Below are 27,819 nucleotides of genomic sequence, written 5' to 3' on the forward strand. Positions count from 1 at the left end.
ATGAAGGTATGCATCCTGCAAGTCTATTGTGGACATATAATGTCCTCGTGGAACAAAAGGCAGAATAGTCCTTATAGTCACCATCTTGAAAGTTGGTACTCTTACATAATGATTCAAAATGTTTAGATCCAGAACTGGTCTGAATAAATTTTCTTTCTTCGGTACAATGAATAGGTTTGAATAAAACCCAAAACCTTGTTCCTGAGGAGGAACTGGCATGATTACCCCTGAAGACTCCAGATCTGAAACACACTTCAGAAAAGCCTGAGCTTTTACTGGATTTACAGGGATGCGTGAGAGAAAAAATATTCTCACAGGAGGTCTTACTTTGAATCCTATTCGATACCCTTGAGAGACAATGCTCTGAATCCAATGATTTTGGACAGATTTAATCCAAAAATCCTTGAAAAACCTTAATCTGCCCCCTACCAGCTGAGCTGGCATGAGGGCCGCACCTTCATGCGGATTTAAGGGCTGACTTTGGTTTCCTAAATGGCTTGGATTTATTCCAATTTGAGGAAGGCTTCCAATTGGAAGCAGATTCCTTGGGGGAAGGATTGAGTTTTTGTTCTTTATTCTGACGAAAGGAACGAAAATGGTTAGAAGCCTTAGATTTACCCTTAGGTTTTTTATCCTAAGGCAAAAAAACTCCTTTTCCCCCAGTGATAGTTGAAATAATAGAATCCAACTGAGAACCAAATAAATAATTACCTTGGAAAGAAAGAGATAGTAATCTAGATTTAGATGTCATATCAGCATTCCAAGATTTAAGCCACAAAGCTCTTCTAGCTAAAACAGCTAAAGACATGGATCTAGCATCAATTTTGATAATATCAAAAATGGCATCACAAATAAAATGATTAGCATGTTGCAGTAAGCGAACAACGCTAGATATGTCAGAATCCAATTCGTGTTGCGCTAATTTTTCCAACCAGAAAGTTGATGCAGCCGCAACATCAGCCAAAGAAATAGCAGGTCTGAGAAGATTACCTGAATATAAATAGGCATTCCTTAGATAAGATTCGAGCTTCCTATCTAAAGGATCCTTAAAGGAAGTGCTATCTTCCATAGGAATAGTGGTACATTTAGCAAGAGTAGAAATAGCCACATCAACTTTGGGGATTTTTTCCCAAAACTCTATAGATTTTGCTGGTAAAGGATACAATTTTTTAAACCTTGAAGAAGGAATAAAAGAAGTACCTGGCTTATTCCATTCCCTAGAAATCATATCAGAAATAGCCTCAGGAATGGGAAAAACCCCTGGGGAAACCACAGGAGGTTTAAAAACAGCATTTAAACGTTTATTAGACTGAACGTCAATAGGACTGGTTACCTCAATATCCAAAGTAATTAACACTTCTTTTAATAAAGAACGCATATACTCTATTTTAAATAAATAAGTAGATTTGTCAGTGTCAATGTCTGAGGAAGGATCTTCTGTTTCAGATAGATCCTCATCAGAAGAGGATGAATTATTATGTTGTTGGTCATTTGAAATTTCATCAGCTAAATGAGAAGTTTTAAAAGACCTTTTACATTTATTAGAAGGTGGAAATGCAGACAAAGCCTTCATAATAGAATCAGAAACAAATTCTTTAAAATTTACAGGTATATCATGCACAATAGAAGTTGAAGGAACTGCAACTTGCATTGTACTATTACTGATGGAAACACTATCTGCATGTAAAAGTTTATCATGAAAACTATTACAAATGACATTCGGTGGAATCATTTCTACAACTTTACAACAAATGCACTTAGCTTTGGTAGAACCGATGTCAGGCAGCAATGTTCCAGCAGAAACTTCTGAGGCAGGATCAGATTGGGACATCTTGCACAATGTAAGAGGTCTCTGCATCTGACGCCGGAAATGACAAAGTTGCGTCATAAACGTACTTTTTCGCGCCAAAAAAATTTTTGCGCCAAGAATGACGCAATACAGTTTAGCATTTGACACACCTGTGGGCCTAATACCCGCAATTACAAGAAGTAGTCAATTGAAAAACGACTAAACCCCAGGTAAGAAATACATTTCTTAAAAATGTTTACATTCCCAAATATGAAACTGACAGTCTGCAGAAGGAAATACATGAACTGACTCATGGCAAATATAAGTACAATACATATATTTAGAACTTTATATAAATGCATAAAGTGCCAAACCATAGCTGAGAGTGTCTTAAGTAATGAAAACATACTTACCAAAAGACGCCCATCCACATATAGCAGATAGCCAAACCAGTACTAAAACAGTTATTAGTAGAGGTAATGGTAAATTGAGAGTATATCGTCGATCTGAAAAGGGAGGTAGGAGATGAATCTCTACGACCGATAACAGAGAACCTATGAAATAGACCCCCGTTAGGGAAATCATCATATTCAAATAAGTGATACTCCCTTCACGTCCCTCTGACATTCACTGTACTCTGAGAGGAATCGGGCTTCAACAATGCTGAGAAGCGCATATCAACGTAGAAATCTTAGCACAAACTTACTTCACCACCTCCATAGGAGGCAAAGTTTGTAAAACTGAATTGTGGGTGTGGTGAGGGGTGTATTTATAGGCATTTTGAGGTTTGGAAAACTTTGCCCCTCCTGGTAGGATTGTATATCCCATATGTCACTAGCTCATGGACTCTTGCCAATTACATGAAAGAAATAGGGTGCATCTCATGGACTCTTGCCACTATGAAAGAAACAAATTTATCAGGAAAGTTCTTACATAAATTATGTTTTCTTTCATGTAAGTGGCAAGAGTTCATGTCCTAGTGATGTATGGGATATAATACCCAAGATGTGGAAGTCCACGAGTCACTAGAGAGGGAGGGATAAAAATAAAAACAGCTATTTACGCTGAGAAATTAAATCCCAAACAATTAGGGCCACCACTAGAAATTTGGGGCCCCTGACTTAACCATTGATCAGCCCCACCCCCCCCCCCTCTTTGACATGTGCAATTTTTGACCAAGTGACTAAAACCTATATGTATTTTATTCTTAAGTGTCTATTTAAACTTGGAAATGTTGTAAAGGTAGTAACATACAAACACACAGACACACTTGTTTACACTGACCTGACAAGTAATGAGGTAGACTAGATTTAGAAAACAAAATATGGAGTTCTGATTATCTTTTTGTAAAGGAAGATGCCAACTAAATGATGACAACAGCATGCAGTGGCTGAAAGGAAGGGCCCTGAACTGCCTAAACAATAATTTAAAGGTTAAATGGTGGATTAGGTGACTTCCAGAAAGGTCTCATTAGTCTCAAAGTCTATAGAAAGATATGAATAATCAGTAGTAAGGTCCAAATGTCCTAAAAAGGAACAGACAATGGACACACACAAACTCAAACTTGCACATACACCCAAGGAAACACAGACAGAGAAAGCCTCAGAAAACACACAAAGACATACATACACACACCCAGAGACACTCACAGAAAACACACAAAGACATACACACACAGACAACCACATAAAACACAGAAAGACATACATGCACACACCCTCACTGAGACATCCACAGAAAACACACAAAGACATACACACACCCTCACAGAGACACTCACAGAAAACACACACTCTCACAGAGATATCCACAGGAAACACACATACATACATACATACACACACTCACCTTCACAGAGGCATCCACAGAAAACACAGACATACACACCCACCCTCACAGAGGCATCCAGAGAAAATACACAAAGACAAACATACACACACCCTCACAGAGACACCCATAGAAAAAGCTCAAAGACATATGCACACACCCTCACAGACATCCACAGAAAATGCACAAAGACATACACACCCACCCTCACAGAGAGACCCACAGAAAAAAATACATACACACTCATAGAGACACAAACCAAAGCACAAAGACATAAACACAAACACCCACAGAAACACTCACAGGAGGAAACATTTATGCCCCTTGCATCCCCTAAATCAACGTTGTGTGACATGCATGATAAAAAAATGCAGAAATTAAGAGATCACTTTTTAAAGAATCATATTTGTAAATGTGCAAACACAAATAATTCTGTGAATTCAAAATTGTACATTAATGATCTGGGTAGATGGCTAGATGAAGAAAAGTACTTTTAAAAGGTTGACATATGTTTGTTTGTTTTTTTTTCCCCCATTTTCCCCAACCAAGAGCACCACTTCAAATATAGTGTACACATGTTCCCATCTGTCAGCTGTACTTATGGATTTTGAAAATGATGTACTCTATATGGTCTTGGTGGAACCATAAGCTGTGGTACTCATAACATTAGATCTTATTAAATTCAGGATTTAGGCTTGTTGGTATGTATTTCAAAATTAAGTCAGCTGTAGTGTAAACTGAACAGTTTTAAGTTAAACTGTCTCATTTCTTAGTCTGAGAGTATAACATTTTATGCAGATGTAAAAATCTTAGATAAAATGCCTCCTTGCATCTGGAAAGTCCTTGCATAAAGGGGCAGTAAACTGGAATGTAATTAATATATATATATATATATATATATATATATATATATATATATATATATATACACACATATATATATATATAATGCATATCTGCCAAAAGGGCACCTTAAATACACTGCTGCTAAAAAAAAAATGTGTTTTTATGGACCCCTTGCCCCACCATATAACTACTACCACACTGAAGTTACAATCTGAAATTGCACAAAGAAATAAAAAACATTTGCTAAGTAAGTCCTACCTCCTCTGCAAATGAAGGTGATCTGCCGTCTGACTCAGGCACACACTGTACAAACAAAGTACCAAGTCTGTCTCACACTGTGCATAGTGGTTTAGTGCACGCTCAGAAATCCTCTCAAATGCTAATACTTTACTCCTTGTAATAACATTTGCCATGCTCAATTAGCACTCTGCTGTAGTACCCACTGGTGGTTGCCAAACAATAATTAAGTTTTCTTAAATATTTAAAAAAAACTCAAATCAAAGGCATGAGAGTCAGGCTGAGACAACTGCCTAAAATACCTTCCTACTAAAGGCTGCTTCTGAAGAAGCAAACACATAAAAAATGGTAAAATTAAAAAGTATGCAAAGTAGACCAAGTTGCTGCTTTGCAATGTTGATCAACTGAAGCTTCATTCTTGAGAGCCCAAGAAGTGGCAACTGATCTAGTAGAATGTGAATCAAAAGTCTGAACCAAAAAAAAACAGAGAAATAACAGAGACTTTCTGACCTTCCCTGGAGACAGCAAAAAATAACAAAAAGACTAGAAGTCTTTCTAAAATCTTAAGTAGCATCAACATAATATTTCAAAGTTCTTACCACATCCAAATAATGTAAAGACCCTACAAGAGTATTCTTAAAATTAGGACACAAAGAAGGAACAATAATTTCCTTATTAATGTTAGAATTCACAACTTTAGGCAAAAATGTAAATGAAGTCCGCAAAACAGCTTTATCTTGATGGAAAATCAGATAAAGACACTCACGAGAGAGAGCAGACAATACAGAAACTCTTCAGAAGAGATAGCCAAAAGAAATAACACTTTCCAAGAAATTAATTTAATGTCCAGAGAATACTTAGGGGCTGATTGCCGCCCCCTGCAGATTCATGGCCAATTGGCCACCAGCAGGGGGTGTCAATCAACCGTATTCGATCAGGTTGATTTCCAGCGATGTCTGTCTGCCGCCTCATAGCAGGCGGACAGGTTAAGGATCAGCAGTCTTTAGACCGCTGCTTCATAACTTGTGTTTCTGGCGAGTCTGAAGGCTCGCGAGAAATATGGGGCATCAAGCTCCATACAGAGCTTGATAAATATGCCCCATAGACTCAAAAGGAGGAGCCTGAAAAATCTTCAAAACCAAAATTGAGACTCCAAGGAGGAGAAATAGATTTAAAAACATGTTTAATATGAATCAAAAACAAAACAAGGAATATCAGGAAGTTCAGCAATCTTTCTATGAAATAGGACAGAAAGAGCAGAAATTTGTCCTTTTAAAGTATATGCAGACAAAACGTTAATCCAAACCATCCTGAAGAAACTGAAAAATCCTAGGAATTCTAAAAGAATGCCAAGAATAATCATGAGTTGAACATCATGAAATATAGGTTTTCCAAACCCGAAAATAAAATCTCATAGAAACAGACTTACGAGCCTGTATCATAGTGCTAATAGTGCTGTTTTTTCTAGAAGAGAGCATCAAGATAATAATTATTTCTGTTTTGATAAGGTGTTTTATAGGCAAGCTCAAGGGACAGCCATGGGAACCTCTATGGCAACTTATATATGGCCCTATTTGAAGAACTAATTATCTGGAATAACAATCCTTTCATCAAGAATGTCATAAGGTACTACAGATATATCGATGATACTATTATAGTGTGGCATGGAGATGAAGGTAGCAACCTAGATTTCGTAAGATATATCAATCATAATCAATTCAATTTAACTTTTACTGAAACAATAGCGAAAGAAAAAATAGAATTCTTAGATATTGAGCGTTTGATAGATAATTGTTCCAATTCAGTGATGGTAAGGAACTACAGAAAACCATCTGACAGTAATGGTTTCCTCAATGCCAGGAGTGGGCATATGAGGAACTAGAAGGAAAATATCCCGTTTGGACAATTTCGCAAAATTCGGCGAAACTGTACCAGGCTGGAGGACTACAACAGGGAAGCAGAGGTCATTCAAACAAAATTTCTGGAAAAAAGAATATAATACAAGCTTAGTAGAGGATGCCAGAAAGAAGAATGATATATGTCCTCGCAACACTTTATTACAGCAACCCCCCCGAAAAGAAAAAAGATGAGCCCAATAACATAGTTAGGTTTATTACCACATATTGTGAAGTAGCAGGTTTTATTTAAAAAGATCCTTAACAAACACTGGGGCATCTTAAAAGCAGACCCTATATTGAGAGAAGTTATTGAGGATAGACCCCAAATAGTGTACAAAAAGAATCGAAATCTTAAAAACATACTAGCTCCATCAAAATTACAGGACTCTACCATTAAAAGTAAGTCTGTCACCTTAGATCAATGGGTCACGGGAAGACCAGGAACATACAAATGTGGTCACAGCAATTGCTGCATGTGTGCACACTTATGTAATAGAGAGTCCATAATGAATTGTTATCACACTAAACAGGTACCCATTAAATGTAGAGGGACCTGCCATTCCACATTTGTAGTCTATGGTCTGACCTGCGGCTTTGGATTGATCTATATAGGTAGAACAAAAAGGAAAATCAAGAGGCGGGGCTATGAGCATATTAATAATATTGAAATAGGTCTCAAAACGCATAGTGTTAGTGAACATTTCAGACTATTTCATAAGCAGGACCCCAGCAGCCTGCGTATAAGTATACTTGAAATAGAATCCCCAGGTCAGAATCCTCACCAAAGGCTTATTAAGCTCAGACAGAGAGAAATGAGATGGATTCAAGAGATAGATAGCCTTACACCAAAAGGCTTAAACATAGACTTGGATCTACAAGCTTTTATGATCTAATTTCTCTCTGTTCGTAGCTGTAAGCATTTTAGTACTAGTTTTCTGTCTTAGTAGTTCTTGATAATAATAGCTGTCATCCCTGTTGTATAGGAATTATCATATAATGCGTGACTTCATTTTTTAGGTTCAGTGTGGTTTTTATACATTTATGTATTTTTAGTGTTTTAGAGTGTTTTTAAATAATTCTGGCTATTAGTTATGTGTTTTATTATGGATGAAATTGAATATTGTAGATGTATAATAATGTTCGTTATTTTGTATGGATTGACTATATTATGTGGTTATCCGAGAGCATCTAAGTGATCAGATTACAAGCAAGTTAGCATGCAATACGTAATTTCCATGTCATTATGTGACCTACCAACAGGAATTGAAGTTAGCCGGTTATTGCTCCAATGAATGGATGTGTACACACGCGTCATCAGCACATGGCTGGTGGGTGTGTTTGTTAAGCCCTGAAGCCTAGAATACATAACAGTAAAGGGCGGAGCAGAACAGTTAAAATGGAAGAGGATCCTCGCGGAACAAAACAGCTGATCCAAGAGTCTTGAAAAAGTCTGCAGAGGTCAGACGAAACGCATAGACGGATCAATCTGCAGCTGTTCTACCACTTACCATACAGCCTATTTGTTTACTTCAGCAGTTATAGCCAACAGATTGCCTAAAGGGTGGACGACAACAGTGCTGAGGGCCTGTACCAATGCTGGGAGCCATATATGGATTGACTGTTTTAAGCTGATGTTTTTTACTGAATTTTAGTAAGTGCATAAGATTGTGTGCTCAATAAATGTTTTGAGATTTTTACCTTGAGTCGTGGTTGCACTTCTCTGTGCTTGTATTTCAGTGTTTTCTTGGCCTGAGTACTCCTTAGAACTCAGAAAGTGTGGAAGCTGCACCAACGATTCCCTAAAGGGAGGGCTATACAGCTTAGGAAGCCAAGATTCTACACGGAAGTGATTTACACATACTCCTTTAGGCACATTGGTGGTTTTGTTAAAAGTGGGTCTTCAGTAGGGATGGGCGAATGTTTCGCAACATTCGAAAAACGGCACGAATTTTAACACATTCGTTCGTTCGAATCGAATTTCGAATGTTTACATAACATTCTAACATTCGAAATTCGAATGTTCGGTTTCGAATTTTACGATTACATTCGAAAATATTCGAATTCGAAAAATTCGAATTTAGATTGTAATAGTATTTCTAATGCTTTTTCTTTAAATGTAATATTCGAATTATGCAATATTCGAATTCGAAAAATTCGAATTTAGATTGTATTAGTATTTCTAATGCTTTTTCTTTAAATGTAATATTCGAATTATGCAATATTTGAATTCGAAAAATTCGAATTTCGATTGTAATAGTATTTCTAATGCTTTTTCTTTAAATGTAATATTCGAATTATGCAATATTCGAATTCGAAAAATTCGAATTTAGATTGTAATAGTATTTCTAATGCTTTTTCTTTAAATGTAATATTCGAATTATGCAATACGTGTATTCGAATTCGAAAAATTCGAATTTAGATTGTAATAGTATTTCTAATGCTTTTTCTTTAAATGTAATATTCGAATTATGCAATACGTGTATTCGAATTCGAAAAATTCGAATTTAGATTGTAATAGTATTTCTAATGCTTTTAAATGTAATATTCGAATTATGCAATATTCGAATTCGAAAAATTCGAATTTATATTCGAATTCAAAAAATTCGAATTTATATTCGAATTCTAAAAATTCGAATTTATATTCGAATTCGAAAAATTCGAATTTATATTCGAATTCGAAAAATTCGAATTTCGAATGTAGACATTCGATATAATTATAAACATTCGAATTCGAAAGTGACATTCGAAAACTGTAAATAACATTCGATTTTCGAATTTTTAAGAATATTCGTTCTTATCGACATTCGAATTTAGAATTCGAATTTCGGTAATAACATTCGTTCTACATTCGAAATTCGAAAATTTGCACATTCGCCCATCCCTAGTCTTCAGACTTCCGGTGGGCGGGGTAACTTGATGGCAGCGTGAAGTTGGAGCTCTGCAGTGGAGACTCTTACTAATCTGCTTATTAAGTTTTATTTGGCACAACCCCAAGCGTATATCCTTAGTAGTTTGGCTACTCTGACCATTTGATATCCCTGGAGATAGCTGGAGAGTAAACAACAACTCTCACCCACGGAAGGCATTGAAATAGCGGGCTAAGATGGAGGAGTACATACAACAAGTCCTCGAAGAACTGACTGCTACTTTTTTACCTTGTTTAGGTGCCTTGATTTCCTCCTGCGCAACCCTGTATAAAGAAGTGCAAACAGTTGCAAAGGTTACTTCACTGAAGTCGCACACATCAGATCCTATAAGCACTATCCTTAAAACAGCAAGGACTGCCAGTTGTGCAGCGCACAACTTACTTCACCACAGAAACTGCCTTGATCGAGGAATACCAGCAGGACAGTGTTATCTACTCTGGATACAAGATTCTGGTATTTTTATTACATGGGGTGTTGGATCTGGCCTGGATCAAAGGTTTTTGTTCCAACAGCATGAGTCTCACTTGCAGGGCAAAGGGAGTCGGCTGAATTATCAGAACTGCCGTGAGCCAATGATGCTGTTGTCATTTGTTCTTAAATATTTCCTATAATGTTATTGGTATCATGGTGATGACAGCTTCAGTTTAGGTCTGACCATATCTGTTTTTATTCCATCATGGACCATAAATATTGCTCATTAAGACTCTGTATCTCATTAACTCTTGTCACTCTTACATACTTGAACCTTGGCTATTGCCTCATGCTTTGATTCATATATACCGCCATAAAACTCAGCCTATAATTGTTTTATAATCCATATTGAAAGCAACTTAATATGAAGTACTTACTTGTTTTTGTTTTTGCTATGTTCTCATGTTTGTGCCTGTTTTCCTTTGGCTAAACTGAGCTAAACTGAAAGCCTTTGCAGACTGCCCCTTTATTTGTTCTTTTGACAGACTTGCAGTTTAGCCAATCAGTGATGGCTCCCAGGTAACTTCACGAGCACAAGCACAGTGTTATCTATATGAAAAACATGAACACCCTCTAGTGGTGAAAAACCTGTTAAAATGCATTCTTAAGAGGCGGCCTTCAAGGTCTAAGAAATTAGCATATGAACCTCCTAAGTTAAGCTTTCAACTAAGAATACCAAAGAGAACAAGGAAAAATTGGTGATAAAAGTAAATTGTTTAAAATTACATGCCCTATCTGAATCATGAAAGTTTTTTTTGGAATAGACTGTCCCTTTAAAAATTACCCTTAGATTTCTTAACTTGGGGCAGAAAAGACTCCCTTTCCCCCAGTAATAGAGGAGAAAATAAAATCCAATAGAAAATATTAAAAAGTTACTATTCTAAAATAATAAGATAGTAATCTAAATTTAAACACCATATCAGAGACTTAAAGGGGCACTGAACCCAATTTTTTTTCTTTTGTGATTCGGATAGAGCATGAAATTTTAAGCAACTTTCCAATCTACTCCTATTATCAAATTGTCTTCACTCTTGGTATCTTTATTTAAAATGCAAGAATGCAAGTTTAAATGCCGGCCCATTTTTGGTGAACAACCTGGGTTGTTCTTGCGGATTGGTGGATAAATTCATCCACCAATAAAAAAGTGCTGTCCAGAGTTCTGAACCAACAAAAAAAGGTTAGATGTATTCTTTTTCAAATAAAGATAGCAAGAGAACGAAGAAAAATTGATAATAGGAGTAAATTAGAAAGTTGCTTAAAATTGCATGCTCTTTCTGAATCACAAAAGAAAAAATTTGGGTTCAGTGTCTCTTTAAGCCATAAAACTTTTCTAGTAAAAATGGCTAAAAGCAGAGATTTAATATAAGTTAAAATGACATAAAATATAGCTTTATAAATGAAATGATTAGCATGCTGAAGTAAAAGAACAATGCTTAGACAAATCAAGATCTGATAACTAAACTGTCCAACCAAAAAATTTGAAACAGTAGCAACATTAGCCATAGAAAGGGCAAGTTAAAAAGATATCCAATATGTAAATATGCTTCTTTTAAGATAGGAAACAAACTTCCTATCTAAAAACTCCTTAAAAGAAGAAATATCTTCCATAGGATAGAAGTATGGTCAGCAAGAGAAGAAATAGCCCCACCTTTAGGGACTTTTACCTAAAAACACTAAATTAGCCATAGGTAAAGGATATAGCTTTTAAAACCTAGAAGAAAGGTAAAAAGAAGCACTAAGTTTAGATTCATTACTAAACATTTGATAGATAGCATCTGGAATAAGAAAAACTTCAAGAGTTACCTCAGAAGCTTAAAAACACCCAGAATTCGGGGGGCGGAGCCAGCAGCCAATGCAGCAAGACACACTACTTCAGAGCTCCTGATATGTGAGCTATGAACTTTATATTTTTGGCATGTGAGACACTCTCATACTATCAGATCTAGCCCCAAACAAGCGTGGATATACAAGGCATGGAAGATTGGCTCATAATATATTACAGATGACAACGCAACAGTATGAAGGCCTGTCAGCTTGCTGAGGCTGCTGCATGGAGTGCGCCGCCATATTGTGAGACTTTCATACATCATCCTGCTCCTAAGAGATACAGCTCCGCTTTTAACTCCCCCTTAAGCTGCCTCATGGAGAGGCAAATTATTCTTGAACTGCGCAACTTAATGCTCTCTTTAGACCACCATCGGCAGGCTCTTATTGAGGAATTGAGAGCCGCTAGTGACCCGCAACAATATGCACCGCTGCCAGGTGAATCTGAGGGAGTGAATGACCTTAGTGAACTCGCTCCACCACATTTAGGAGGAGACGCACTCAGGGCTGTGGAAGAAGGGTTCAAAGCAGAGATCTGGAGCCTCGAGCCTAAGATGGAGGCACAATCTGATAGCTGTAAACAGCTAAATATCCTGCAGCCTCACAACATCCATATGAGGTCTGTGCAGCATAGCGCAATTCATTTAGAGGTGTCGTGGTCAAAGTTTAATGGCACAAGCAAACCCAACGACCTACAGCCTACAGCTCACATTACCATCGGCTCTGCAGATACCGATAGTATCGGAAACCCCCTTTCAAGTCAGAAGCCTACGCTAAGTGAGACAATAGATGTCGCGCTCAGCCTGCAGTCATGCGTGAGGCTATATCCACGCTCCAGAAGTCACCCTAATACTCTTTCTTACATAGCGGTGCAGCTCTATCTGGCACATGATCACCGGGCCAGCATGATTCCAGGGGCCCCGGCTCCTATGCGTTCTGGCATAGGTTAATTCAGGAGGCTTTCCCTGAAAGTCAAAGACGGGTATATCCGGACTGACAGGAACCCTCCTCTCTGTTTTATAAATATGGCAGGACTTTAAAATTGCATTTTCTATACTCCCAGCATGACACAAACTGCTCCTTATCATTATGTGGGACGTCATATCACTGCAGTATTGGATCAATGAGTGAGTAGCGCAAGGTAGCGCTCACATCATAACATTTTTTCTCGGCCATGAAACCTTGTGAATTCTCATGGACTTAAAGGGACTCTGATGTAAAATGGACGGTATTTAGTTCTTGGTTAATCCCCAATAACAGACAGTGCCCTCTATGCTATTACGTAATACCTCCTTTTTTTTACAAGGTTTACAGACTTAGTTTTTAGCAATAACTGTTTTATGTGAAATTAGCTATGCTTGTGTTTTTAGAGGCTTTTCTCACATCTTATGTTTTATATATATTCTACTGTTAATCGTTGTTTTATGAACCTAGCCAGTACTCAAGGGTTGTTTCACACATATTTTAGGAGGTTTATACTAGTTCTGCTGACATAACCCAAAACACAGGGGAACCTCTGACTAAATCACTTAAATCTGGGGTCTAAGGGTTCAGTATGTTAATCTAAGCCTGTCCTGCTGGCTGCGGCCGGGCCAGTAGATGTGGCGATATTTATAGGTGCTGTAGAACCTAGTGGGCTACCAGATTTGTGACCTTTCACTACATTATATTTGACACTAGATATATCTTTGTGATGGGTAAGCTGTGCACTGCCAATATCTACAGGAAAATGTAATACTTGTATTTTGTCATTTGTAAGCTGTTATTTTTTATATGCCTCATGTCTTTTAGTTAGGTACCTCAGGCGTTCCCACCTCATAGATAGAATGATTAATGTATTTTATTACCATTTTAGTGGCGATAACTCAGAAGGAATAACTACCCACATCCTTTCAAATAGCACTGTTAAAAAGTAGGGAGTCTTGAGCCCACCAACAACTCCGTATTGTAACTGGCCGCTTAATATAGCCTTAATTAAAGTCTGCACTATACCTTTACCTATATAGTGTCTAAAGACTGTGTTCTATCTCTCCCCCCACCATACATCCGCCCAATTTGGTGAATTTTTTAATACATTCTCTTTCATTTTTTATCTATCACCCAATTTGGTGGATTTATCTGCGGTACTCATCCGCTTTTTGGCGCACACACACATAAGTTTCATGTTACCATTATATACTTTTGAGTTGTAAAGTTTGATATGTTTACTTTAATTAGTATTATGCACCCTGCGGGGTAAAAATGTATCTCTCATTTATGATTTTTAATCTACATATGACAGTTGAAAATATCATACTAATGGACAGAACGCTTTACTAGTGAGGTACTACAGTAATATTATGTTCAAAAATAAAAATAAAAATATAAGGTATCAATGTAAATCTTACAATGTATATATCCGAGGTATACTGGTAATATAGTAGGATATACTTGTTCTCTATGTCTATCATGATTTACTATTGTTATTAGCCATGTCTATTTTGTAATAACTTGTTTTCTTGTTTATATGTGGCTCTTGTTTTGTTTTGCTAATTACCTTAATAAAAATCTTTGATTTAAAAAAAAAAAAAAACACCCAGAATTCAAACATTGCTATTCTTTCAAGAGGACTAGATTCCTTAATACTCAAAGTTAACAATACTTCCTTAATAAAGAATGAATACATTGAATTGAAAATTTGATTTATCAAAATCAGTCTCTGAAATAGGATCCTCTGAGTCAGAGAAAACCACATCAGCAGAAATACTACAGTATGCAGTTGATCAATACAAACTTCATAGGTTTATGAGAAGTTAGGAGAGATTGTTTACATTAATTTGAAGGTGAAATAGCAGTCATAGCCTTCTCTATATCTTTTGCAATATAATCCTTTATATCAACAGTAATATCATGTACATTAGACTGTGAAGGTAAAACAGTAGATGTATATGTACTATAGAAACATTATCAGTATGAATAATAAAACATAAGTGCCACATATTTGAGCTGAAGAAATAAATCAGCTAATTAAACAATATACACACTTAGCTTTGGTAGAAATTATGTACAGGCTGCATAATTTCTACAGTAACATCAGAGGATGGATCAGTTTGAGACATCTTGAAAAATGTAACAAAAAAGAAAAAATAACATTTAAACAAAATATCAAATTTCCACAAAATAGCAGTTTCAGTAATGGGAAAAATGCTTATATGAAAAAACAAAAGCAAATATCATAGCCCTCTGTAACAAATGAAAGCAGAGAGCAAAAGGGGGAGAGAATTAATGTAACAAAATTTTTGGCGCCAAAAATGACGCCAACAAAGATGCCACAAATGCTGAGAAAAAACTTTTGGCGTCAAGATTAACAGGAAATGACACGATTTGCATCATAACAGGCGCAACAAAAAATTTGCATCAACAAAGATGCAACCTTCGCTCCCAAAAAAATTTGTGCCAAGAATGACGCAATAGATAGAAGCATTTTGCGCCATCGCAAGCCTAATTTGCCCGCAAAAATTTGAAAAAACACCAAAATTACTAGCTGGAACCTCAGCTAAGAAAAATATTACTAAAATTCTCCCAAACATAATTTTCATGCTGAAACTGTTAGACTGCAAGGGGAAATAAACATAGACCTGACTCATGGCAAATATATGCAATATATATTTAAAACTTAAAATATAAAGTGCCAAACATAGCTGAGAGTTTCTTAAAAAAAAGATATATACTTACCTGAAGACAACCATCCACATATAACAGACAGACAAACCAGTACTAAAACATAGCAGAGGAGTAGAGGAGTATAATGTCGATCTGTAAAGGGAGGTGGCAGATGAATCCCCACAACCGAAGTTACAGAGAGCCTTAGAATAGATTTCCCATAGGTGAAAACATGGCATCATTAGGCAAAAACTCCCTTCACATCCCTCAGACAAACACTGTACTTTGCGAGTAACTGGGCTTCAAAATGCTTAGAAGCGCCTTTCACAGAAAAAATCAAGCATGACTTGCTTCACCATCCTCCAACGAAGGCAAAGTTTGTAAAACTGAAGTATGAGTGAGGTGAGAGGTGTATTTATAGGCATTTTGAGGTTTGGGAAACTTTGCCCCCTCCAGGTAGGAATGTACTGTATATCCCATACGTCACTAGCTCATGGACTATCTATCAATCTATCTATCTATCTATCTATCTATCTATCTATCTATCTATTGGGTACTTATAGAGCGCAAACTAATCACCCGTGAGGGTCTCAAGGCGCTAAGGGAAAGCAGATAGGAGGAGGGAGGGGATGGGCGTTCAGTTAAAGAGTCAGGTTTTGAGGTCCTTTCTGAACTTTGTAAGGGAGGTGGATTGTCTGAAGTGCAGTGGGAGGGTGTTCCATGTCTTTGCTGCTATGTGGGAGAAGGATCCTCCGCCCACTGTGGATTTGCTGGTGCGGGGGATGACTGCGAGTGCTTGGTCGGCCGATCGTAGTTGTCTGGCGGGGGTGTAGAAATTTACGCGGTGGTTTATGTATTTGGGTCCGATGTTGTGTAGGGCCTTGAACGCGTGGGTAAGGAGCTTGAAGGTGGTTCTCTTGTTGATGGGGAGCCAGTGAAGGTTCCTTAGGTGTTTGGTGATGTGGCATTGGAGAGGGATGTCGAGGATGAGTCTGGCTGAGGCTTTCTGGACTCTTGCCACTTACATGAAAGGAATGTTTTTTTTTCTAATTTTAAAATATTTTTTTCTATAAATAAAATTGTCATTTTTCATATATTTAAATAGTGATGAAGTCCCTTTCTTTTTGAGACATTGGAGTTTTGAGTTCTGCTATCTGTGTTTTGAATATAATATTTTGGGTCTGCACCACCATTAAGTTCACCTAATAATAAATTTATATCTAGATTTCATTACCTGGCTACTTTTGGTAAATATAGTCCCTTATACTCACCGTACGTTGATTGTAAGGTTAAAGCAAGGTGCAGACTGACCCTCACAGCCCATACCACTTGTGCTCAGCTGGAGCTCAAAGACAGGACTGGTCCCAGCAGGATAGGAGTTATAGTGCAGTATTGCCTGTATGAAAACAAGATTATATCACTTAAGGCCAACTGATTGTATTTATTATTTAGTGAAGAAATGATTTCCCCTAGAAGATTTTAATTCTGACTTAAGTCACTATAACTCTAGCTAAAGAGGAATCATTGCTAAGAGATAAATGTAATGTGACCGTTGTCCACTAGTATTGACCTGTAGATAGATACAACCTTCCCCATGGACATGGACAGTGTAAGCTCCGGGCAACTTTCCAAGACGGATCTTCTGCACTAGGAGTTTTGTTGAACTGTCCACCCATAATTGATGCTTAGGGGCATTTCCATCTACTGGTGTCACATTCACTTCCAGACCTTCATAACCAGAGTGTGTTATCTCAGAAAATCTTGAAAGTGCATCCAGAGCCACCACTGTGTCCTGTGTGGGATGAAAAGGCTGTTATAGAAAAGAGGAGTGTGCTCATCTACAGATTCTAGCTCTATACCTATAGGTTCTACAACAATACCTATCCCTCTATAGATTCTAGCACTAGATCTACCCCTCTATAGATTCTAACACTATACCTATCATTTTATAGATTCTAGAACTATACCCATCCCTCTATAGACTCCAGCACTATACCTATCTCTCTATAGATTTTAGCACTATACCTATCCCTCTATAGATTCTAGCACTATACCTATCCCTCTATAGATTCTAGAACTATACCTATCCCTCTATAGATTCAAACACTATACCTATCCCACTATAGATTCTAGCACTATAACTATCCCTCTATAGATTCTAGCACTATACCTATTACTTTATAGATTATATCACTTTAACTATACCTCTACAGATTCTAGCACAAGACCTATCACTCCATAGATTCTAGCACTATACCTATCACTCCATAGATTCTAGCTGTCTACCTATCCTTCTATAGATTCTAGAACTATACATATTCCTCTATAGATTTTAGCACTATAACTATCCCTCTATAGATTCCAGCACTATACCTATCCCTCTATATATTTTAGAACTATACCTATCCCTCTATAGATTCTAGCACTATACATATTCCTCTATAGGTTTTAGCACTATAACTATCCCTCTATAGATTCCAGCACTATACCTATCCCTCTATAAATTTTAGAACTATACCTATCCCTCTATAGATTCTAACATTATACCTATCCCTCTATAGATTCTAGCACTACACCTATCCCTCTATAAACTTTAGAACTATACCTATACCTCTATAGATTCTAACTCTATACCTATCCCTCTATAGATTCTAGCACTATACATATCCCTCTATAGATTCTAACACTATACCTATCCCTCTATAGATTCTAACACTATACCTATCCCTCTATAGATTCTAACACTACACCTATCCCTCTACATATTCTAGCACTATACTTATCACTTTATTGAATATATCACTTTACTTATACCTCTACAGATTCTAGCACAAGACCTATCACTCCATAAATTCTAGCTGTCTACCTATCCCTCTATAGATTCTAGCACTATACCTATCCCTTTATAGATTCTAGCCCTAGACCTATCCCTCTATAGATTCTAGCACTATACCTATCCCTCTATATATTCTAGAACTATACCTATCCCTCTATAGATTCTAGCACTATACCTATTCCTTTATAGATTCTAGCACTATACCTATCTCTCTATAGATTCTAACACTATAACTATCCCTCTATAGATTCTAGCAAAATACATATCCCTCTATAGATTCTAGCTCTATACCTATCCCTTTATAGATTCTAGCACTATACCTACAGCTCTATAGATTCTAGCACTATACCTATTCCTCTATAGATTCTAGCAGTATACCTATTCCTCTATAGATTTTAGAACTATACCTATCCCTCTATAGATTCTAGTACTATACCTATCCCTCTATAGATTGTAGAACTATACCTATCCCTCTATAAATTCTAACACTATACCTATCCCTCTATATATTCTAGCACTATACCTATTCCTCTATAGATTCTAGCTCTATATCTATCCCTCTATAAATTCTACCACTCTAACACTATACCTATCCCTCTATAGATTCTAACACTATACCTATCCCTTTATAGATTCTAGAGCTATACCTATCCCTCTATAGATTCTAACACTATACCTATCCCTTTATAGATTATAGAACTATACCTATCCCTCTATAGATTCTAACACTATACTTATCCCTCTATAGATTATAGAACTATACCTATCCCTCTATAGATTCTAACACTATACCTATCCCTCTATAGATTCTAGCACAATACATTTCACTCCATATATTCTAGCTGTCTACTTATCCCTCTATAGATTCTAACACTATACCTATCCCTCTATATATTCTAGCTCTATACCTATCCCTCAATAGATTCTAGCACTATACTATCCCTTTATAGATTCTAGCACTATACCTATCCCTCTATAGAGCCTAGCACTATACCTATCCTTCTATAGATTGTAGCACTATACCTATCCCTCTATAGATTCTAGCACTATACCTATCCCTCTAAAGATTCTAGCACTGTACCTATCCCTATATATATTCTAGATCTATACTTATCCCTCTATAGATTCTAGCATTATACCTATCCCTTTATAGATACTAGCACTATACCTATCCCTCTATAGATTCCAGCACTATACCTATTCCTCTATAGATTCTAGCACTAGAAATATCCCTTTATATATTCTAACTCTCTACCTATTCCTCCATAGATTCTAGAACTATACATATTCCTTTATAGATTATAGCACTATGCCTATCCCTATATAAATTCTAGCTCTGCATCCCTCTATAGATTCTAGCACTAGATCTATCCCTCAAAAGATTCTAGCACTAAACCTATCCCTCTAATATTTCTAGATCTATATCTATCCATCTATATATTCTAGAACTATACATATCCCTCTATAAATTCTAGCACTATACCTATCTCTCTATAGATTCTAGCACTATACCTATTCCTCTATAGATTCTAGCAGTATACCTATTCCTCTATAGATTTTAGAACTATACCTATCCCTCTATAGATTCTAGTACTATACCTATCCCTCTATAGATTGTAGAACTATACCTATCCCTCTATAAATTCTAACACTATACCTATCCCTCTATATATTCTAGCACTATACCTATTCCTCTATAGATTCTAGCTCTATATCTATCCCTCTATAAATTCTACCACTCTAACACTATACCTATCCCTCTATAGATTCTAACACTATACCTATCCCTTTATAGATTCTAGAACTATACCTATCCCTCTATAGATTCTAACACTATACCTATCCCTTTATAGATTATAGAACTATACCTATCCCTCTATAGATTCTAACACTATACTTATCCCTCTATAGATTATAGAACTATACCTATCCCTCTATAGATTCTAACACTATACCTATCCCTCTATAGATTCTAGCACAATACCTTTCACTCCATATATTCTAGCTGTCTACTTATCCCTCTATAGATTCTAACACTATACCTATCCCTCTATATATTCTAGCTCTATACCTATCCCTCAATAGATTCTAGCACTATACTATCCCTTTATAGATTCTAGCACTATACCTATCCCTCTATAGAGCCTAGCACTATACCTATCCTTCTATAGATTGTAGCACTATACCTATCCCTCTATAGATTCTAGCACTATACCTATCCCTCTAAAGATTCTAGCACTGTACCTATCCCTATATATATTCTAGATCTATACTTATCCCTCTATAGATTCTAGCACTATACCTATCCCTTTATAGATACTAGCACTATACCTATCCCTCTATAGATTCCAGCACTATACCTATTCCTCTATAGATTCTAGCACTAGAAATATCCCTTTATATATTCTAACTCTCTACCTATTCCTCCATAGATTCTAGAACTATACATATTCCTTTATAGATTATAGCACTATGCCTATCCCTATATAAATTCTAGCTCTGCATCCCTCTATAGATTCTAGCACTAGATCTATCCCTCAAAAGATTCTAGCACTAAACCTATCCCTCTAATATTTCTAGATCTATATCTATCCATCTATATATTCTAGAACTATACATATCCCTCTATAAATTCTAGCACTATACCTATCTCTCTATAGATTCTAGCACTATACCTATCCCTCTATAGATTATAGGACTAGAAATATTCCTTTATATATTCTAACTCTCTACCTATTCCTCTATAGATTCTAGAACTATACATATTCCTTTATAGGGCTAGGCGTAGTGCTAGAATCTATATAGATTCTAGCACTATACCTATCTCTCTATAGATTCTAACACTATAACTATCCCTCTATAGATTCTAGCAAAATACATATCCCTCTATAGATTCTAGCTCTATACCTATCCCTTTATAGATTCTAGCACTATACCTACAGCTCTATAGATTCTAGCACTATACCTATTCCTCTATAGATTCTAGCAGTATACCTATTCCTCTATAGATTTTAGAACTATACCTATCCCTCTATAGATTGTAGAACTATACCTATCCCTCTATAAATTCTAACACTATACCTATCCCTCTATATATTCTAGCACTATACCTATTCCTCTATAGATTCTAGCTCTATATCTATCCCTCTATAAATTCTACCACTCTAACACTATACCTATCCCTCTATATATTCTAACACTATACCTATCCCTCTATAGATTCCAGCACTATACCTATCCCTCTATAGATTCTAACACTATACCTATCCCTCTATAGATTCTAGAACTATACCTATCCCTCTATAGATTCTAACACTATACCTATCCCTTTATAGATTCTAGAACTATACCTATCCCTCTATATATTCTAGCACTATACCTATCCCTCTATAGATTATAGAACTATACCTATCCCTCTATAGATTCTAACACTATACCTATCCCTCTATAGATTATAGAACTATACCTATCCCTCTATAGATTCTAACACTATACCTATCCCTCTATAGATTCTAGCACAATACCTTTCACTCCATATATTCTAGCTGTCTACTTATCCCTCTATAGATTCTAACACTATACCTATCCCTCTATATATTCTAGCTCTATACCTATCCCTCAATAGATTCTAGCACTATACTATCCCTTTATAGATTCTAGCACTATACCTATCCCTCTATAGAGCCTAGCACTATACCTATCCTTCTATAGATTCTAGCACTATACCTATCCCTCTATAGATTCTAGCACTATACCTATCCCTCGAAATATTCTAGCACTGTACCTATCCCTATATATATATTAGATCTATACTTATCCCTCTATAGATTCTAGCACTATACCTATCCCTTTATAGATACTAGCACTATACCTATCCCTCTATAGATTCCAGCACTATACCTATTCCTCTATAGATTATAGGACTAGAAATATTCCTTTATATATTCTAACTCTCTACCTATTCCTCCATAGATTCTAGAACTATACATATTCCTTTATAGATTATAGCACTATGCCTATCCCTATATAAATTCTAGCTCTGCATCCCTCTATAGATTCTAGCACTAGATCTATCCCTCAAAAGATTCTAGCACTAAACCTATCCCTCTAATATTTCTAGATCTATATCTATCCATCTATATATTCTAGAACTATACCTATCCCTCTATAAATTCTAGCACTATACCTATCTCTCTATAGATTCTAGCACTATACCTATCCCTCTATAGATTCTAGCACTGTACCTATTCCTCTATAGATTATAGGACTAGAAATATTCCTTTATATATTCTAACTCTCTACCTATTCCTCTATAGATTCTAGAACTATACATATTCCTTTATAGGGCTAGGCGTAGTGCTAGAATCTATATAGATTCTAGCACTATACCTATCTCTCTATAGATTCTAACACTATAACTATCCCTCTATAGATTCTAGCAAAATACATATCCCTCTATAGATTCTAGCTCTATACCTATCCCTTTATAGATTCTAGCACTATACCTACAGCTCTATAGATTCTAGCACTATACCTATTCCTCTATAGATTCTAGCAGTATACCTATTCCTCTATAGATTTTAGAACTATACCTATCCCTCTATAGATTCTAGTACTATACCTATCCCTCTATAGATTGTAGAACTATACCTATCCCTCTATAAATTCTAACACTATACCTATCCCTCTATATATTCTAGCACTATACCTATTCCTCTATAGATTCTAGCTCTATATCTATCCCTCTATAAATTCTACCACTCTAACACTATACCTATCCCTCTATATATTCTAACACTATACCTATCCCTCTATAGATTCCAGCACTATACCTATCCCTCTATAGATTCTAACACTATACCTATCCCTCTATAGATTCTAGAACTATACCTATCCCTCTATAGATTCTAACACTATACCTATCCCTTTATAGATTATAGAACTATACCTATCCCTCTATATATTCTAGCACTATACCTATCCCTCTATAGATTATAGAACTATACCTATCCCTCTATAGATTCTAACACTATACCTATCCCTCTATAGATTATAGAACTATACCTATCCCTCTATAGATTCTAACACTATAACTATCCCTCTATAGATTCTAGCACAATACCTTTCACTCCATATATTCTAGCTGTCTACTTATCCCTCTATAGATTCTAACACTATACCTATCCCTCTATATATTCTAGCTCTATACCTATCCCTCAATAGATTCTAGCACTATACTATCCCTTTATAGATTCTAGCACTATACCTATCCCTCTATAGAGCCTAGCACTATACCTATCCTTCTATAGATTCTAGCACTATACCTATCCCTCTATAGATTCTAGCACTATACCTATCCCTCTAAATATTCTAGCACTGTACCTATCCCTCTATAGATTGTAGCACAATACCTATCCCTCTATAGATTCTAGCACTATACCTATCCCTCTATAGATTGTAGCACTATACCTATCCCTCTATAGATTCTAGCACTATACCTATCCCTCTAAAGATTCTAGCACTGTACCTATCCCTATATATATTCTAGATCTATACTTATCCCTCTATAGATTCTAGCACTATACCTATCCCTTTATAGATACTAGCACTATACCTATCCCTCTATAGATTCCAGCACTATACCTATTCCTCTATAGATTCTAGCACTAGAAATATCCCTTTATATATTCTAACTCTCTACCTATTCCTCCATAGATTCTAGAACTATACATATTCCTTTATAGATTATAGCACTATGCCTATATAAATTCTAGCTCTGCATCCCTCTATAGATTCTAGCACTAGATCTATCCCTCAAAAGATTCTAGCACTAAACCTATCCCTCTAATATTTCTAGATCTATATCTATCCATCTATATATTCTAGAACTATACCTATCCCTCTATAAATTCTAGCACTATACCTATCTCTCTATAGATTCTAGCACTATACCTATCCCTCTATAGATTCTAGCACTGTACCTATTCCTCTATAGATTATAGGACTAGAAATATTCCTTTATATATTCTAACTCTCTACCTATTCCTCTATAGATTCTAGAACTATACATATTCCTTTATAGGGCTAGGCGTAGTGCTAGAATCTATATAGATTCTAGCTCTATATCTATCCCTCTATAGATTCTAGCACTAGACCTATACCTCATAAGATTCTAGCACTATACCTATCCCTTTATAGATTCTAGCACTAGACCAACCCCTCTATAGATTCTAGCACTATACCTATCCCTTTAAAGATTCTAGCACTATACCTATCCCTCTATAAATTCTAGCACTATACCTATCTCTCTATAGATTCTAGCACTATACCTATCCCTCTATAGATTCTAGCACTATACCTATCCCTCTATAAATTCTAGCACTATACCTATCTCTCTATAGATTCTAGCACTATACCTATCCCTCTATAGATTCTAGCACTATACCTATTCCTCTATAGATTATAGGACTAGAAATATTCCTTTATATATTCTAACTCTCTACCTATTCCTCTATAGATTCTAGAACTATACATATTCCTTTATAGATTCTAGCACTACGCCTAGCCCTATATAGATTCTAGCTCTATATCTATCCCTCTATAGATTCTAGCACTAGACCTATACCTCAAAAGATTCTAGCACTATACCTATCCCTTTATAGATTCTAGCACTAGACCAACCCTTCTATAGATTCTATCACTATACCTATCCCTTTATAGATTCTAGCACTATACCTATCCCTTTATAGATTCTAGCACTATACCTATCCCTCTACAGAGTCTAGCACTATAGCTATCCCTTTATAGATGATAGCACTATACCTATCTCTCTATATATTCTAGCACTATACATATCCATTTATATATTCTAGCACTATACCTATCCCTTTATAGATTCTAGCACTATACCTACCCATCTATAGATTCTAGCACCATACTATCCCTTTATAGATTCTAGCACTATACCTATCCCTCTATAGATTCTAGCACTATACCTATTCCTCTATAGATTCTAGCAGTATACCTATTCCTCTATAGATTTTAGAGCTATACCTATCCCTCTATAGATTCTAGCACTATACCTATCCCTCTATAAATTTTAGAACTATACCTATCCCTCTATATATTCTAACTCTATACCTATCCCTCTATAGATTTTACCACTAGAACTATCCCTTTATAGATTCTAACACTATAACTATCCCTCTATAGATTCTAGCAAAATACATATCCCTCTATAGATTCTAGCTCTATACCTACCCCTCTATAGATTAGACATGTGCATGGCGAAAAAATTCGGTTCGGATCGATTCAGATTTTTTCGAATTTCGGTTCGGATCGATTCGAATTCTGAAAAATTTGAATCAATTTGGTTCGGATTCGTTCCGGATTCATTTGGATTCGAATCAACTCGGCTGGATTCGGTTCGGAAATTCGGAATTTCGGTATGTGTTAGGTGAGATGTGCTGTGTATTAGACTAGTATTATGTACTGCATATTAGGTGTAACCCATAGCAGAGTGATATAACCTAATATACTGTACAATACTAGTGTAATCCATGGCCATCCCAATCTACCAAATAAATCCGAACTAATTCGGATTTATTCGGTAGATTCGGCACTATTTCAATTCGGAAATTCGGATTGATCCGAATCGCTGAAATTAACGAATTCGGTCGAATTTCCGAATCGATACAAAACGAATCGCACATTTCTACTATAGATTCTAGCTCTATACCTACCCCTCTATAGATTCTAGCACTATACCTATTCCTCTATAGATTCTAGCAGTATACCTATTCCTCTATAGATTTTAGAGCTATACCTATCCCTCTATAGATTCTAGCACTATACCTATCCCTCTATAAATTTTAGAACTATACCTATCCCTCTATATATTCTAGCTCTATACCTATCCCTCTATAGATTTTACCACTATAACTATCCCTTTATAGATTCTAACACTATAACTATCCCTCTATAGATTCTAGCAAAATACATATCCCTCTATAGATTCTAGCTCTATACCTACCCCTCTATAGATTAGACATGTGCATGCGAAAAAATTCGGTTCGGATCGATTCAGATTTTTTCGAATTTCGGTTCGGATCGATATGAATTCTGAAAAATTTGAATCAATTTGGTTCGGATTTGTTCCGGATTAATTCGGATTCGAATCAACTCGGCTGGATTCGGTTTGGAAATTCGGAATTTCGGTATGTGTTAGGTGGGATGTGCTGTGTATTAGACTAGTATTATGTACTGTATATTAGGTGTAACCCATAGCAGAGTGATATAACCTAATATACTGTACAATACTAGTGTAATCCATGGCCATCCGAATCTACCAAATAAATCCGAACTAATTCGGATTTATTCGGTAGATTCGGCACTATTTCAATTCGGAAATTCGGATTGAATTTCCGAATCGATCCAAAACGAATCGCACATTTCTACTATAGATTCTAGCACTATACCTATTCCTCTATAGATTCTAGCAGTATTGTAGCATAGAGGTAGTAGGATCCGCAATATCTTTTAGTTAGGCAGATACATCCTCATCTTAAAAATGTTGTCTAAATAATTCAGTCCAAGTTTAAGTCTAAATCAGCTATTTATTTTGCTTCTAGCCACTGTTTAAAAACTGGTGCAACAACTACAACTGCTAACAACAACTGTCTTAGACAATACAGTTACTCAAAACTAACAGTTACTCAAAACTGAAGTTAACCCCTCCAGTACTGTTGGATTTGCACCCTGTACCTATAATGGGCACAGGGTGACTTAACATAATGCCGAATCCATAATCCGTAGGGAGGTTGACAGAGGGGTCTGTCACATGGCCCCCTCCTGGTGGGACACCCCGGCAGACCCGGCTTGACCCTTTGGCGGGTCAACTTGGGGATGACCGGACTAGGAGGTGGTAGGAATGTCAGTTTGCCGGGACAATCCATATGCATTCCCGTTATGAGAGAGAATTCCTGTCCATATAAATAAGGGTTCAACTTCTTCAGTTACCAGACCAGGGCTAAACATTCCTTCAAGTTTTTGTTTTCAGAGACGCTTCTTTCCAGTTGGAGACAAATCTCATCGACTTCTTTACAAAAAAAATTCTACCTGCTCTTTATAGGTATCCACAAGTCCTTCATACTGACATAGGGTGCCCTTGAGTTGCTGCACCTCACTATGAACCAGCGTCAGCTTCTCCTCCAGTGTCGCTAAGTTTGTCTTTAATGTTTCATGTTCCACTCTGAAGTTGTTTTTTTCTGTGGTCTGTCGGTGCAGCTTGTCTAGCAGAGATTCCCGTTCTAAACGCGCTTTTTCCTCTGCGCTCCTCTTTTCTCCTTCTAGCACCGTTACGTGATTGTTTAATGTGACCATTTCATCCTCTACTTGACTCTTCTCCTTCATCAGCGCATTGTAACAGGACTTCCACGTATCAATAGTGGACAGAGATTTACTGAGCTCAGCGTTCTGGGGCTCAGCAGCAGGTGGGTCAGTCTCTGTGGCATGGATCTGGGC

General features: G+C 36.5%; 1 protein-coding gene across 1 annotated transcript in view; it reads right to left on the minus strand.

Annotated features, from left to right (window-relative positions):
* The window catches only part of LOC128640316 (alpha-2-macroglobulin-like protein 1), a gene marked incomplete in the record, with an annotated part of 543,542 nt that overhangs the window by 36,931 nt on the left and 478,792 nt on the right, over positions 1 to 27,819 (minus strand). The window contains 2 exon segments of the mRNA XM_053692806.1: positions 16,733 to 16,857; positions 17,032 to 17,253. Coding sequence (XP_053548781.1) covers positions 16,733 to 16,857; positions 17,032 to 17,253 — 347 coding nt within the window.

Source organism: Bombina bombina, chromosome 9, assembly GCF_027579735.1.
Source record: "Bombina bombina isolate aBomBom1 chromosome 9, aBomBom1.pri, whole genome shotgun sequence".
NCBI lineage: Eukaryota > Metazoa > Chordata > Amphibia > Anura > Bombinatoridae > Bombina > Bombina bombina.